The following is a 15,988-nucleotide window of genomic DNA, read 5'->3' on the forward strand; positions in this document are numbered from 1 at the left end:
GACATTCCCAAAGCAGCAAGGCTGATCAACGCCTCCACACACTAACCCACTAGCTGCAGAAGATCGTGAACACGGCACAGCACATCACACAAACCAATCTTCCATCCTTGGACTCACTTTACACCGCACGCTGTCGGAGCAATGTTGCCAGGATAATTAAGGACACGACCCAGCCAGCCAACACACTTTTCGTCCCTCTTCCCTCCGGGAGAAGGCTCAGGAGCTTGAAGACTCATACAGCCAGATTTGGGAACAGCTTCTTTCCAACTGTGTTAAGCCTGCTGAACGGATCCTGACCCGGATCTGGGCCGTACCCTCCAAATATCCGGACCTGCCGCTCAGTTTTTTTTGCACTACCTTACTTTCCATTTTTCTATTTTCTATTTATGATTTATAATTTAAAGTTTTAATATTTACTAATTTTTTACTATTTTTAATATTTAATATTTGTAATCCAGGGAGTGGGAAGCGCAAAATCAAATATCGCTGTGATGATTGTACGTTCTAGTATCAATTGTTTGGCGACAATAAAGTATAACCCACCCCACCACATTTCTGGACCCAGTGTTGCTCAACGTATGTAAGGTATCTGATATAAGTATTTATATTTGTGTTTTTGTTAGTACTGTGTTTTCTTGTGCTGCACTGGATCTGGAGTAACAATTATTTTGTTCTCTTTTACACTTGTGAACTGGAAATGACTTTAAACAATCTTGAATGTTGAATTTGCAGAAGCAGGGAGAGTGGGCAAGATGAGGGGAGAAGCATTTAAATACAAAAATAAAAATTTGAAAATCAGGGCTTGTGAAGAATAAGTAAGACAATGGCTGTAAGGAGTGAAATGACAGGTTATGCCATTTTCTGGCGTGTAGTTCTTTCATCAGAAACTTCTGAAACCACAACACTCTCTCAGTTTATTGCTGTAATTATTGTCAGCTGTGGTTCAGTGGCTCTGATGTCTCCAAGTAAGAAGGTTGTGGGTTTAAGCTCCATTACGCAGTGCTGACCACAAAAATACAGCATAGCTCTCCATTGCAGGTTTGAGGGTTAGCTACATTACAACTCCAGAAACTGTATCAATACTACCAGGTGTACAAGATTCCAAAAGGCGACCTGGGGCTAATGTTATTCCATCAATCCTCAGATTATCTACTCATTATAACATTGCTTGTCGGTTCTTCATGCGTTTCCTAAACTCTAACCGCGACCACACTTCAGCGAAAACTTCACAGCTTGTTTAAGTACCTGATGACAGCCTGACCACGTTAAATTGTCTACAAAAATACAAATCTTCCCTATTAGATCGCACAAGCGAGCTTTTAAAATTCTGGTCTCTCGATGAAACCAGCACTTTAACACCTTAAGCCAAAAAAACAACAGGAAAGTAGACTTTGGAAGTCGTATGAACGAAGTGTTTTCATCTAATAAAATTTCCAGCGTTTACCTGCTCGCAGCTCCCGTTGCTGTAGTAACGAAACGACGTCAGACGTCATTACGTCAGATTCGATTAAAAGTAAAATATTTTAATAGTTCAAATATAAAGAGGACGATATTATCACCACGGAATTAAAATGAGTTGATTATCCTGAGTCTCGTTGTGTTTTTTAAATACGTACATTTAAATAGTTGCGATTTTAGGTGTAACCTTTAACCCTTGACTTCCTCCGAGACGGGTTTGTGACCGTGGCCGAGGAAATGGCTGCTGGGGGCTGAGGTAGGCGGGGAGTGGGCGTTGGGCTCTTTCCAGCATGAAACTCCGGCCTCACAATGACAGGTATTACCGGGGACAAATCTTTCGGGCGGGGGGGAAGCAACCGGTCGGCACTTTGCACACACTTTTTTTTTCCGTTTGCTATGTTTCGGGGATCATCCAGGTTAGGTGTTGTGGTGGTTGAAGATGTTTAACGGAAGACTTGGATATCAGAGGCTGGCTGTCCGTGGCCGCAATTTGCAAAAGCAGAGCCGTGAGCCTTGTTTTCACGCCCTACCCCACACGCTGTTTCACAGCCTTGCACTTTCCTTCAAAGTCCGAAGAAAACCGCCTTTGCAACTTTCCAGTTTGTTTCCAGTGTTTCTGTAGGCAGTGAACTCCAGATCATAACCAGTTTCATATGTTTGAAAATTCATTTTCTTCCTCCCCTTCCCTGCACCTGTGAACTGTACTCACTACTACAAGCGTGGTCTAATCTGTTGTATACATCTATAGCATGATGTCCCATCTCTTATACTCGGTTCCTCGGCCTGTCAAAAATACCTTTACTCTGTTATCGATCTCTTTGAATTCGTCGCCCTGGCTCAATATCTGTAAGTGGAAATGCCTTTATGTACTTATTTAAACTTGTTATAAGTTGAACATCCTGTTGCAGCTTCTGTCACCTGCCTTTGCTCCAAGGGGGACCAGACTATGTTTTCCATTGTAACTGTGTACCTGAAATTTGCCTCATCCAAGAATCATTCGAGTAGCATACCCTCACAATATACGAAAACTACAGTGAACTGTCAGGTCGGCAGAAAAAAAAATCATTGGCTGGAGTTTACCATCACTGCAGGACTTGTGAAGACAAAGAAGTAGACAGGAAAAATCATTATGGAGCTACCCATCCTGCTAACTGCCTTTTCTAAATGCTCCCCTTTGGAAAGTGCTATTAAAACAAAATATATCTTAAATTTCTTCCTCCAGACAGTTAACCTGATCAACCCACTATCTATTACCTCAGTCACTGTACTGTTAACACTTTAAACCAGTTTTTATAATGTTGCAGCTCAGGGCGTCAGAGTACTGAGTTCAATGCTGGCATCTTCTAAGAATTTTGTGTGTTCTCCCTGTGAAATACATGGGTTTTCTCCGGGTATTCTGATTTCTTCCCACAGTCCAAAAACGTACTGGTTAGTAAGTTAATTGGTCCTGTGATTAGGTTAGGTTTAAATTGGGTATTGCTGGGAGATGTGGTTCCTTCTGAACTATATCTCCAAATAAAATAATAAATAAACAAAGGAACTCAGCTACAATATGCTGTGTAGCTGGTGAACTAGTTTGATTGGTGAACACTGTTCCACAGAAAATTGAAGTGACCATAGCGGGCTCCCTCCGTCTATAAGTAACAAAATGATTTTGAAGCAAGCACTTAATCTATTTTTGATAATTATTGGTCTTCTACTCCACTTGAGTGAGGTAAAATTGTCTGTTTTGAGCCAAAGCATAAAAATGCTTTATGGTTTTATTAAAAGTAATTAAATGGTTTAATATTGTACATGAGGGCACAGTTTTACTTTGATAGGACATCTATAATTGGAGAGTCATAGAATTGTAAAGTGCAGAAATGCCCCCTTTTTGCCTACCTTGTTCATACCAGCCATGTTGCCTGTCTACAGGTCGTCTCATTTTTCTGCATTAGGTTCCTGGCCATTTATGCCATTTCTTCTAATTATCTGTCTACGTGTTGTAATTGCCTCTGCTTCTACCACCTCCTGGCAGTTTTTTCAGACATTCACCACCCTGTGTGGGGGAGGTTGGGGTGTGGAATTACCCCTCAGATATCTTTTAAATACCTTCCTTCTTGCCTTAAACCTGTACCGTCTAATTCTAGATTCCCTTATGCTGTTATTGAGTGCTGTCGAGTCGTCGTCAAATCATGGTGAACCTACGGATAGTGTGGTTGTCCATAGGGTTTTTGTGGCAAGTTACAGAAGTAGATTGCCAGGCCTTTTTTTCCACACAGGTGCTGCTACAGATTCCCTGCACACTGGGAGAAAAGGTCTCCCGTTATCTATACTCCTTGCCCCTTATTTTATAATCTTCTATAATGTCACAGTTCAGTCTCTCAAAATCCATTGAGAATAAATGTCCTTATAACTACAGCTCCCTATTCCTGGCAACACATAATTAGTGAATCTTTTCTGTACTTTCCATTGCTACCGTGTCCTTTCTGTAGGTTGGCAACCAGAATTATACACAATACTCCCCATCTGGTCTAACTAACGTATTTTTTTTGGTCAACTACAGCATCGTGTTCCAACTCTCAGTTCCTTGGCCTACGAAGGCAAGCATGCTAAATGCCACTGTGGATACGCACCACAAGGCCCCTCTGCACGTCAGTGATCCTAAGATCTCTGCCATTTAGGGTCTGACTAGAATATGGATAACAATAATAAATACAACATTTAATTTTGTATCAACCTTGTGACAGACATACTAATTAGATGACTTGTCCCCTCTGTGAAAGGAGAAGCCATGCCCTGGAGTGTCATTCGTGCTCCCTAGAAACTGTTTGAAAGTGTGGGAGGATGCCAGGTAGCTGCCTTCTAGGCAGCAGTAAAGACATGAAAGGAAGTAGCTTATCTAGAGTAACACAGGCAAAATGCTGGAGGAGCTCAAAGTCAGGTAGCATCTATGGAGGGGAATAAAAAGTCAATGTTTTGGGCCATGACTTTTTTGTCTAGCATCTGCAGAATCTTGTGAGCATATCCAGAGTTCTTTTTCTCTCCCCAGTTAAATTGTCGAGTTTCCTGTTGCATTAATTTCATCAGTGACTTGATTTTAATTTTATAGGAGACGCTCAAGCAAGAACTTTGAAACTTTGCACAGGCCGGGGTTCCAGAGCAGCCTGTCAGTAGGATCTGAGATGCAGAAGGAATTTGTCACTGTGCACACTGGTATCAGCCAACCCCACATGCAGCCACAGACTGGAACAGCAGGGGAGAGTGCAGTTTCGCATCCTGAATTGTTTGTTGGGACTCCGGAGAGCGGGTCGCATCCTTCCAAGGAATTTGTTGAAGTTCAGATGGATGCGCCGGAAGAACTGGGCAGGCGACTTGGAACGGGATCCCAGAATGCCAGAACTTCCCATTCACATGTGCACTCAGACCTGCATTCTCATGCTAGGGCGGAGAGGCCTGCGGGAGAGAGATCTGAACTGGATGAAAGGGAAGCCAGCTCAAGCTCAATCTCAGAACTTCGCTACATCCTTCTTTGGCTTCAGAAGAGTATCCCATATATTACCATCATTTGTGCCAAACTGATTTTTCAACATGCTTTAGGTATGAGAAATATTTCATGAGCTCTTAACTATTTTTTTAGAAAAAAATGAATGTAACATTCATTTTTTAAAAAGTTTTGCAGCCCTGAGATTCTAAATATTGTCTCATATCTCCTCTGGTGGGTGGTAATTTTTGTAGGGACTCCGACAGGTTTCAGTTTTTGTTTAATTAATTTTTTTATGTCCACAGTTATAACTAATGATTAAATTGAGCCTTCTAGACTATCAGAGGAAAGTTCCATTGGAGGAACAGCAGGTTGAACAACATCTCTGAGGGGAAAGGACAGCTGCTGATCCAGAGTACTTAATGAAGTGGTCACTGAGTATAGGACTGTAAACAGTTTGTGGTGGATAAGAAGTTAAGAGGCAGGAGTTGGCCAGTTGGCTCCTTGAGTCTGCATGTCATTCAATAACATAGTGTCCGATCCCATCATGTCTTCAATACCAATTATCCAACTCTGCTTCCTGTATTGATGTGTGACTCCCTTCTAGTTTGAACACCTGTCAGTTTTCACTTTGCCTGCATCCAGTGAGTGTGCCTCCTTATTTCACTGGCAGTCTCTCTAGTGTCAGTGAAAAGGTGTTACTAAACTCTACAGTTTAGTACCAGTGGTTGAAGGGAAGTAGCTGTTCTTAAACCTGGTGGTGTGGGACTTAATGCTTCAGTATCTCCTGCCTAATGGTGGCTGCGAGAAGATGGCATGGCCCAGATTGCAGGGATCTTTGCCTTCTTGAGGCAGCACCTCTTGTAATTACTATTAGAGGAGGTGAGGTGTGGCTGAGATATATTGGGCAGAGTCTACTACTCTTTGCAGTTTTGTGCATTAAATTGTCATACCAGATTGTGATGCACCCAGTCAAGATATTTTCAACGGTATATCTGTAGAAGTTTATTAGTGTTCAGTTACAAGCCAGCCTTGCATAACCACTTGAGTTCATCCGTGCTTGCTTTAAATGTTTTGCTATTTGCTAATCGAATATTCCTCACTCCGTCTTGCACAACTCTTCCCTCATACTATATTTGTATCCAAAGTCAAAGTAAATTTAATATCACAGTAGGTATATCTCACCATATACTTCCGTGAGATTCATTTTCTTGTAGGCATGTACAGAAAAAAACAGTAGAATTTATGGAAAACTACATAAAGGCTGACATATAACCGGTGTGCAGAAGAAGGCAGATGTTGCAAACAAGTGATCGCAACTCTATCTCCTTTACCATAGTGCTGGAGAGGGATAGGAGCAGACAATTTGGGAAAACATTTAATTGGGGTAGGGGGAAATATGCAATTAGGCAGGAACTTGGGAGGAGAAATTGGGAGCAGATGTTCTCGGGGAAATGCACAGCAGAAATGTAGCAAATGTTCAGGGGTGTTCCATTGAGGCAGGAAAAGGATGGTAGGGTAAAAGAACCATGGTGTACAAAGGATGTGAAAAATCTAGTTTAGAAGAAAAGAAAAGTTTATGAAAGATTCAAGGGTCTAGGAACTAATGGAGTTCTAGAAAATTACAAGGTTTCCAGGAAGGAGCTTAAGAATGAAATTAGGAGAGCTTGAAGGGGTCATGAGAAGGTCTTGGCAGCAGGATTAAGGAAAACCCCAAGGTATTCTACAAGTATGTGAAGAGCAAGAGGATCAGCCGTGTGACAAAGGACCAATCAGGTGCGATAGTGAAAATGTGTGCATGGAGTTGGAGGAGGTAGCGGAGGTACTTAATGAGTACTTTCCTTCAGTGTTCACCAGGGAAAAGCACCTTGGCAATTGTGGGGATGACTTGCAGCAGACTGAAATGCTGGAGTATAGAGACATTAAGAAAGAGGAGGTGATGGAGCTTTTGAAAAGTATTGATAGATAAGTTGCCAGGACTGAATGAGACATACCCTGAGCTTGTGGGAAGCGAGGGAGTAGATTGCTGAGCTAGGGATGCAAGAAGTACTGGAGGGTCAAAGTCATAGTCATACTTTATTGATCCCGGGGGAAATTGGGTTGCAAATGTTGTCCCTTTGGAGCAGGGGGCAGGGATTGAGATTTCTGGGTCATTGGGACCTCTTTTGGGGCAGGTGTGACCTGTATAAAAAGGACGGGTTGCACTTGAATCCCGGGGGACCAATATTCTGGCGGGGAGGTTTGCTAGGGCTTTTGGGGAGAGTTTAAACTAGAATTGTTGGGGGTTGGGAACAGAACTGAACAGACTGGGGAAGAGCGGTTGGCTCACAAATAGAGAAAGCTTGGAGACAGTGCGAGAGGGAGGATAGGCAGGTGATAGAGAAGGGATACACTCACACTGATGGTTTGAGATGTGTCTATTTTAATGCAAGGAGTATTATGAACAAAGCGGATGAGCTTAGAGCGTGGATCAGCACTTGGAGCTATGATGTTGTGGCTATTACAGAGACTTGGATGGCTCAGGGACAGGAATGGTTACTTAGAGTGCCAGTGCCAGCTGAGACAGGAAGGGAGGCAAAAGAGGTGGGGATGTGGCACTGTCAGTGTCACAACTGCAGAAAAGGTGGATGTCATGGAGGGATTGTCTACTGAGTCTCTGTGGCTGGAAGTTAGCAACAGGAAAGGGTCAATAACTCTATTGGGTGTTTTTATAGACCACCCAATAGTAACAGGGACATAGAGGAGCAGATAGGGAGATGGATTCTGGAAAAATGTAATAATACCAGGATTGTCGTGGTGGGGGATTTTAATTTCCCAAATATCAATTGGCATCTCCCCAGAGCGAGAGGTTTAGATGGGGTGGAGTTTGTTAGTTGTGTTCAGGAAGGTTTCTTGACACGATATGTAGATAAGCCTACAAGAAGAGAAGCTGTACTTGATCTGGAATTGGAAAATGAACCTGGTCAGGTGTCAGGTCTCTCAGTGGGAGAGCATTTGGAGATAGTGATCACAATTCATCTTCTTTACCACAGCATTGAAGAGGGATAGAAACAGACAAGTTATGAAAGTGTTTAATTGGAGTAAGGGGAAATATGAGGCAGGAACTTGGAAGCATAAATTGGGAACAGTTGTTCTCAGGGAAATGTACGGAAGAAATGTGGCAAATGTTCAGGGAATATTTGCATGGAGCTCTGCATAGATTCGTCCCAATGAGACAGGGAAAGGATGGTAGGGTACAGGAACCGTGGTGAACAAAGGCTGTTGTAAATCTAGTCAAGAAGAAAAGAAGAGCTTACTAAAGGTTCAAAACACTAGGTAATGATAGAGATCTGGAAGTTTATAAGGCTAGCAGGAAAGAGCTTAAGGAAGAAGGGGCCATGAGAAGGCCTTGGCGGCCAGGATTAAGGAAAACCTTATGTGACGAGCAGGAGGATAAGACGTGAGTCTTATCAAGTGTGACAGTGGAAAAGTGTGTATGAAACTGGAGGATTCATCAAGCATCAAGTTGGATAAGTTGCCGGGACCGGACAAGATGTACCCCAGGCTACTGTGGGAGGCGAGGGAGGAGATTGCTGAGCCACTGGCAATGATCTTTGCACCATCAATGGGGACGGGAGAGGTTCCAGAGGATTGGAGGGTCGCAGATGTTTTTCCCTTATTCAAGAAAGGGAGTAGAGATAGCCCTGGAAATTATAGACCAGTGAGATCTTACTTCAGTGGTTGGTAAATTGATGGAGAAGATCCTAAGAGGCAGGATTTATGAATATTTGGAGAGGCATAATATGATTAGGAGTAGTCAGCATGGCCTTGTCAAAGGGAGGTTGTGTCTTATGAGCCTGATTGAATTTTTTGAGGATGTGACTAAACACATTGATGCAGGTAGAGCAGTAGATATAGTGTATATGGATTTCAGCAAGGCATTTGATAAGGTACCCCATGCGAGGCTTATTGAGAAAGTAAGGAGGCATGGGATCCAAGGGAACGTTGCTTTGTAGATCCAGAACTGGCTTGCCCACAGAAGGCAAAGAGTGGTTATAGATGGTTCATATTCTGCATGGAGGTTGGTGACCAGTGGTGTGCCTCAGGGATCTGTTCTGGACACCTTCTCTTCCTGATTTTTATAAATGACCTGGATGAGGAACTGGAAGGATGGGTTAGTAAATTTGCTAATGACACAAAGGCTGGGGGTGTTGTGGGTAGTGTGGAGGGCTGTCAGAGGTTACAGCGGGACATCAATAGGATGCAAAACTGGGCTGAGAAGTGGCAGATGGCGTTCAACCCAGGTAAGTGTGAGGTGTTTCATTTTGATAGGTCAAATATGATGGCAGAATGTAGTATTAATGGAAAGACTCTTGGCAGTGTGGAGGGTTGGAGGGATCTTGTGGCCCGAGTCCATAGGACAGTCAAAGCTGCTGTGCAAGTTGACTCTGTGGTTAAGACGGCATATGGTTCATTGGCCTTCATCAGTCGTGAGATTGAGTTTAGGAGCTGAGAGGTAATGTTACAGCTATATAGGACCTTGGTCAGACCCCACTTGGAGTACTGTGCTCGGTTCTGGTTGCCTCACTACAGGAAGGATGTGGAAACCATAGAAAGGGTTCTGAGAAGATTTACAAGGATGTTGCCTGGACTGGGGAGCATGCCTTATGAGAATAGGTTGAGTGAGCTTGGCCTTTTCTCTTTGGAGCGACGGATGATGCGAGGTGACCTGACAGAGGTGTGTAACTTGATGCGAGTGATGAGAGGCACTGATCATGTGGATAGCCAGAGGCTTTTTCCCAGGGCTGAAATGGCTAACACAAGGGGGCATAGTTTTAAGGTGCTTACAAGTAGGTACAAGGGGGATGTCAGAGGTTAAGTTTTTCACACAAAGTGATGGGTGGTGGAGACGGATACAATAGGTTCTTTCAAGAGACTCTTAGGTAGGTACATGGAGCTTGGAAAAGTAGAGAGCTATGCTGGAGGGAAATTCTAGGCAGTTTCTAGAGGTTACATAGTCAGCACAACATTGTGGGCTGAAGGGCCTGTAATCTGCTATAGATTTCTATGTTCTATGTAAAAATACTGAGAACGTGAGTTGTAGAGGCCTTGAAAATAACTCTACGTGTTGCAGAATCAGTCCAGTGTCCATAAGACAAAGGAGTAGAAGTTGGCCATTCAGCCCATCGAGTCTGCTCCACCATTTTATCATGAGCTGATCCATTCTCCCATTTAGTCCCACTCTCCCGCCTTCTCACCATAACCTTTGATGCCCTGGCTACTCAGATACCTATCAATCTCTGCCTTAAATACACCCAATGACTTGGCCTCCACTGCTGCCCGTGGCAACAAATTCCATAGATTCACCACTCTCTGGCTAAAAAAATTTCTTGGCGTTTCTGTTCTGAATGGGCGCCCTTCAATCCTTAAGTCATGCCCTCTCGTACTAGACTCCCCCATCATGGGAAACAACTTTGCCACATCCAGTCTGTCCATGCCTTTCAACATTCGAAATGTTTCTATGAGGTCTCCCCTCATTCTTCTAAACTCCAAGGAATACAGTCCAAGAGCAGACAAACGTTCCTCATATGTTAACCCTCTCATTCCCGTGAATCTTCTCTGTACCGTCTCCAACACCAGCACATCCTTTCTTAAATAAGGAGACCAAAACTGCCCACAGTACTCCAAGTGAGGTCTCATCAGCACCTTATAGAGCCTCAACATCACATCCTTGCTGCTATACTCTATTCCTCTAGAAATGAATGCCAGCATTGCATTCGCCTTCTTCATCACCGACTCAACCTGAAGGTTAACCTTAAGTGTAACCTCGAGTGAAGTTATCCACTCTGGTTCAGGAACCTGATGGTTGAAGGGTCATAACTGTTCCTGAACCTGGTGTTGTGGGACCTGAAGTTGCTGTGGCTTCTTGCCAATGGTGGCAGCGAGAAGAAAGCATGGCCTGGGTGGTGGGGGTCATTGTGATGGACACTGCTTTCTTTAGGCAGCTTTCCTTTTAAACGTGCTCGATGTTGGGGAGGCCTCATTCGTGATGGACTGGGCTGTATCCGGCAATCTCCATGACCAGAACCCTTATATTCAGAGTCCTGGTCAAAGTGTTGTTCTCTGCTCAGGGAAGCGGTAGGGGCCACCTTATTAAATAAATTTAAGACAATTGAAGAGGTTTTTTTTTTGCTTTAGCAGGGGAATTAAGGGTTACTGGGAAAAGGCAGGTAGGTAGAGCTGAGTCCATGGCTAGATCAGCCATGATCTTATTGAGTGGAAGAGCAGACTCGATTGGTCAGATAGTTGTCTCCTGCTCCTAGTTCTTAGGTTCTTATGCAACACAGAAGTAGGCCCTTTAGCCCGAAGTGTCCATGTTGGCCAAGGCGCCTATCTAAGTTGCTCCTTTTTAACCTTCATTTGGCTTGTATCTTCCTAACCACTTTCTCTGTATGAACATGTCCAAACGTCTTTTAAAACTTCGAATTGAATGCACCTGTACCACTTCTTTTGGCAGCTCGTTGTGTAGGGGACAAACTTACTTCTCAGAATCCCTTTAAATGTTTCCCCTCGCCGTAAACCTATATTGTCTAGTGTTAGATCCTGCTACACAGTGAAAAATACTGTGACTGTCTATGCCATCTATTTCAGAATCCTCGCTGTCACTTTCTGTCCAAATGAAGAATTCCCTCATTATGGTTGCTCTTTCCCAAGAGGATTTGAACAACACAACTGCTAATTAATCCCTTCTCATTAGACAATACTGAATCTAAGAGGATCTATTCCCTAATTGGTCCCACCGCTAGAGAACTGGTCTATTAGTCAAGAAAACTATCCTATTTGCACTCCAGGAATTCATTCTGTATAGTATTATCACGAACTTGACGAGTGCAATGCCATACACAAAATGCTGGGTGAATTCAATAGATCAGGCAGCAGCTATGGAGGGGAATAAACAGCCGACATTTCGGGCTGAGACTGGAAAAGGATTTAGAAGTTAGGCAGAGGGGAAGGAGTGCGGGCTGGCAGGTTCTAGGTGAAACCGGGTGAAGGAGAAGGGATGAAGTAAGAAGCTGGGAGGTGATGGGTAGAAAAGGTAAAGGACTAAAGAAGAAGGAATCTGATAGGAGAAAAGGGTGGATGTGGGAGAAAGGGAAAGGGTGGGGGGGAGACATCAGAAGGAGGTGATAGGCAGGTGAGGAGGAAAGAAGTGGTAAGTGTGAAACAGAATGGGGAAGTAGAAAAGAAAGGTAAGGAGGAGGGGGAGAAATTACCAGAAGCTAGAGAAATCAATGTTCATGCCGTCAGGTGGGAGGCTATCCAGACAGAATATGAGATGTAGTTCCTACCTGAGTGTGGCCTTACTGTTGTGGTAGAGGAAGCCATGGGCTGACATGTCGGAATGGGAGTGGGAAGTCGAATTAAAATGGGTGGCGCTGTGAAATCCTGCTGGTTGTGGCATCCAAGTCCAAGCCACCCTTGAGGATCTCCCTGCTTGGTGACTTTAACTGCTTGAGTTTGATTGTTTGTAACCATCAGTTATTGACAGCCAGGACTGGGCGTATTTAGTAGAAAGTGCAATTTATATCAGTTGGCTGGCTGCTCACAGCATTCTATATATTTTTGTATTAAGCATAAAACCGCTATGTTCTCGGGGCTACCATTTTAACTTGTAGTTAATGAGTCTTTCAGTTGTAGAAGCACGTTTTTTTGGCCCCTATGTATGAACATAACAGTTTGATGACCAGAGCAAAGGCAGAAAATGCTGCTGGAACTCAGCAGGACTGATTAAGGTTGTTGATATGAAAAATAAATATTGGACAGGTCACTTGGAAGTATTTGCCTTGAATAGTGTCGCATATATCCACCTGTGCTACACAGGGCAGTGCTTTATTATAAATACGTATACTCGGTGGCCACTTCATTTGGTACCTGTACACCAGCTTGTTAATGCAAATATCTAATCAGCCAATCATGTGGTAGCAACACAGTGCTTAAAAGCATGCAGACGTCATCAAGAGATTCAGTTGTTGTTCAGACCAAACATCAGAATGGGGAAGAAGTGTGATCTAAGTGACTTTGACTGTGGAATGGTTGTTGGTGCCAGACGGAGTGATCCCAGAAACTGAGGATCTCGTGGGATTTTCACACACAACAGTCTCTAGAATGTACAGAGAATGGGGCGAAAAACAAAAGACACAGTGAGTAGGAGTTGTGTAGGTGAAAACGCCTTGTTCATGAGAGAGGTCAGCGAGAATGGCCAGTCAGGTTCAGGCTGACAGGAACTCAAATAACCACATGTTGGAACAGTGGTGTGCAAAGAGCATCTCTGAATGAACAACACGTCAAACCATGAATTGGATGGGTTACAGCAGTAGAAAGCCACTACCGTACACTCAGTGGCCACTTTATTAGGTACAGGGGTGCCTCATAAAGTGGCCACTGGGTCCCGAAGAAGGGTTTCGGCCATTCATCTCCATACAGTGGTGCTAGAAAGTTTGTGAACCCTGTTGCTTTTCTCTATTTCTGCATAAATATGACTTAAAATGTGATCAGATCTTCACACAAGTCCTAAAAATAGATGAAGAGAACCCAATTAAATAAATAACACAAAAAAAATTATACTTCATTTATTTACTGTTATTTGTTCTGTTAGGTATTGCAGTTGGTGTTGGATTGTGGATCACTTTCCTGTATGCAAACAGGATAATTATAAATCAAGTCTTCCTGCAGGTAGGTTGCTTTATATTTGAAATTGTTTCTACCTTTTAACTTACTTTTGCCTCTAAATGTATCAACGTATTCCAAAGTTAATCTGCATAAGTTGTCATTATTCATTTATCCCTAATTCCCTTCTGAGTTACCTAGTAAATACACTCAAATTTCAGAGATATTGGTGACTGATGATATTCTTGAACTGTGCCCCTTCAAACTGAATGTGACTATTCTGCGTGTTTTATTTCAGGAGCGCCGCTCTATATTACAGTGTGGCTGGTTGCTTGGATTTCTAACAGCCTCTACCCTTCTCCTCTACGACACTTTCCAGTCCCAGTCACTCTTCTACTGGTATGTTTATAAAAATGAGAACAAGAAAGGGGCTGGGGACGTCTTTGCACTTATGGGGTAGCAGACACAAAGCAATTTGCTTGTTTGCATTTCAGATTCAGATTTATTTATCACATGCACATCGAAACATACAGTGAAATGAGTCGTTTGCATCAATACCAACACACCCAAGGATGTGTTTTAACAACCAACACACCACATTCTGGTGCCATCGTTGCATGCCCACAATGTTCAACACAACAACACAACACAAGCAGCAAAAACAACAGCAACAGAACTGAACAAGACAAGTTTCCCACTTCTTCAAACCAAAACGCCACCAGCTCCAGGACAGGCCACCTCCGTGTTAGGCAACAGCAACACCTTCCCCATAATTATTCTAAACATTGCTGCTCCAAGTGCTCAGACCCCTACTCTTCTCCCTATACACTCATGACAGCATGGCCAGATCCTGCTCTAACTCCATGTACAAGTTTGCAGATGATACTACCATCGTGGGCCGACCACTCTAATAATGATGAATTGGGGTATAAGAAGGAGATGGAGAGCTCAGTAACATGGTGTCATGATACCAGCTTTTCCCGCTATGTCAGCAAAACAGAAGAGTTGGTTATTTACTTCATGAAGCAGGGGTGGGGGGGTGTGGCGTTACACATGCTCCTGTCTACACCAATGGTGTTGAGCTTGAGCAGGGTGAGAGCTTGAAAGTTCCTGGAAGTAAACATCACCAGAAGCCACTCCTGGTCCAACCACGTAGATGTCATGGCCAAGAAAGCTCACCAATGTGTCTTACTTCCTCAATATACTACTGTGACATGTATAATAATGCTACTGTGACACTGTAATTTCCTTTGGGATCATTAAAGTATCTATCTTTATTACATGTGTACACCTTGTTAATGTAAATATCTAATCAGACAATTATGTGGTAGTAGATGAATATATAAAAGCACACAGACTGGTCAAGAGGTTTGGTGGTTGCTCAGACAAAATATCAGAACGGGGAAGAAATGTGATCCAAATGAATATGACCATGGAATGATTGTTGCTGCCGGACAGGGTGGTTTAAGTAACTAACTTAGCTAACAGTTTCAAACAATTCAGAGATCAGCACTGCTCTATCTTCTCCTGGTTATTTCTGTTCCTATTTCCAATCAATGAGCTCTTACAGTCATGATTCAAACCCAAACTTTTGCTGATGATGTCATTTCACATCCATTAACACCGTTCAACTGCAGCTCTGCAGTGTTCGTGACCTCCCACCGATATCAGTCACAATGGATGAATCACAGGTTTTTGATCTTCACCATGCTAATGAATGGGACATAGAGAATTTTGTTCCTTTCAATTAAAGGAAACTAATTTATGATTCATATCTAAACAATATCTATTCATAACCTTTGCCAAATATAATATCACTTTCTGAGTACAGGAACAGGACTAGGCCATTCAGCCCTCAGGCTAGGTGTGATATGTTATCAGATCACATATGACATGCTCTTCATGCAAATATTTAATCAGCCAACCATGTGCCAGCAACTCCATGCACAGAAGCATCTTCCATTGTTGTTCAGACCAAACATCAGAATGGGGAAGAAATGAGATCGAACTGACTTTCACCTGTGTAATAATTGTTGGTGCCTGACAGGGTGGTTTGAATACCTCAGAAACTGCTGATCTGGGATTTTCACACACAGTAGTCTCTGCAGTTCACTGGGAATAGTGTGAGAAACAAAAAAAAAATCCAGTGAGTGGCAGTTCTGTGGGTGAAGATGCCTTGTTAATGAGAGAGGTCGGAGGAGAATGGCCAGACTAGTTCCTGACAGGAAGGCTACAGTAGCCCAAATAATCACGTATTACAACAGTGATGTGCAGAAGAGCATCTCTGAATACATGACACGTTAAATCTTGAAGTGGCAGTGCTACAGCAGCAAAGACCACAGCTGTACTGCATAAAGTTACACTGACAGTATGTAGCATTGAAAACTGTCCCAGGGCACCAGATGTGTCATCAAAATAAAA

The 15,988-nt window shown here is 43.1% G+C and overlaps 2 protein-coding genes across 4 annotated transcripts in view; one reads left to right on the forward strand and one right to left on the reverse strand.

Annotated features, from left to right (window-relative positions):
* The window catches only part of LOC140187630 (uncharacterized), a 70,325-nt gene extending 68,863 nt beyond the window's left edge, over window positions 1–1,462 (reverse strand). The window contains exon 1 of one of the 2 annotated variants that reach the window (XM_072243150.1): window positions 1,445–1,462. The gene's annotated coding sequence lies outside the window, so the exon portion shown is untranslated. Of the gene's footprint in view, window positions 1–117; window positions 198–1,444 lie in introns of those variants that run through there. The other variant, XM_072243149.1, reaches the window with a different exon arrangement.
* A 194-nt stretch (window positions 1,463–1,656) lies between these two features.
* The window catches only part of rnft1 (ring finger protein, transmembrane 1), a 35,924-nt gene continuing 21,592 nt past the window's right edge, over window positions 1,657–15,988 (forward strand). The window contains exons 1-4 of one of the 2 annotated variants that reach the window (XM_072242903.1): window positions 1,657–1,774; window positions 4,550–5,037; window positions 13,557–13,633; window positions 13,866–13,966. In XM_072242903.1, coding sequence (XP_072099004.1) covers window positions 1,749–1,774; window positions 4,550–5,037; window positions 13,557–13,633; window positions 13,866–13,966 — 692 coding nt within the window. In that variant the 5' untranslated portion in view covers window positions 1,657–1,748. The other variant, XM_072242904.1, reaches the window with a different exon arrangement.

The sequence above is a fragment of the Mobula birostris genome, chromosome 25, assembly GCF_030028105.1.
Source record: "Mobula birostris isolate sMobBir1 chromosome 25, sMobBir1.hap1, whole genome shotgun sequence".
Lineage (NCBI taxonomy): Eukaryota > Metazoa > Chordata > Chondrichthyes > Myliobatiformes > Myliobatidae > Mobula > Mobula birostris.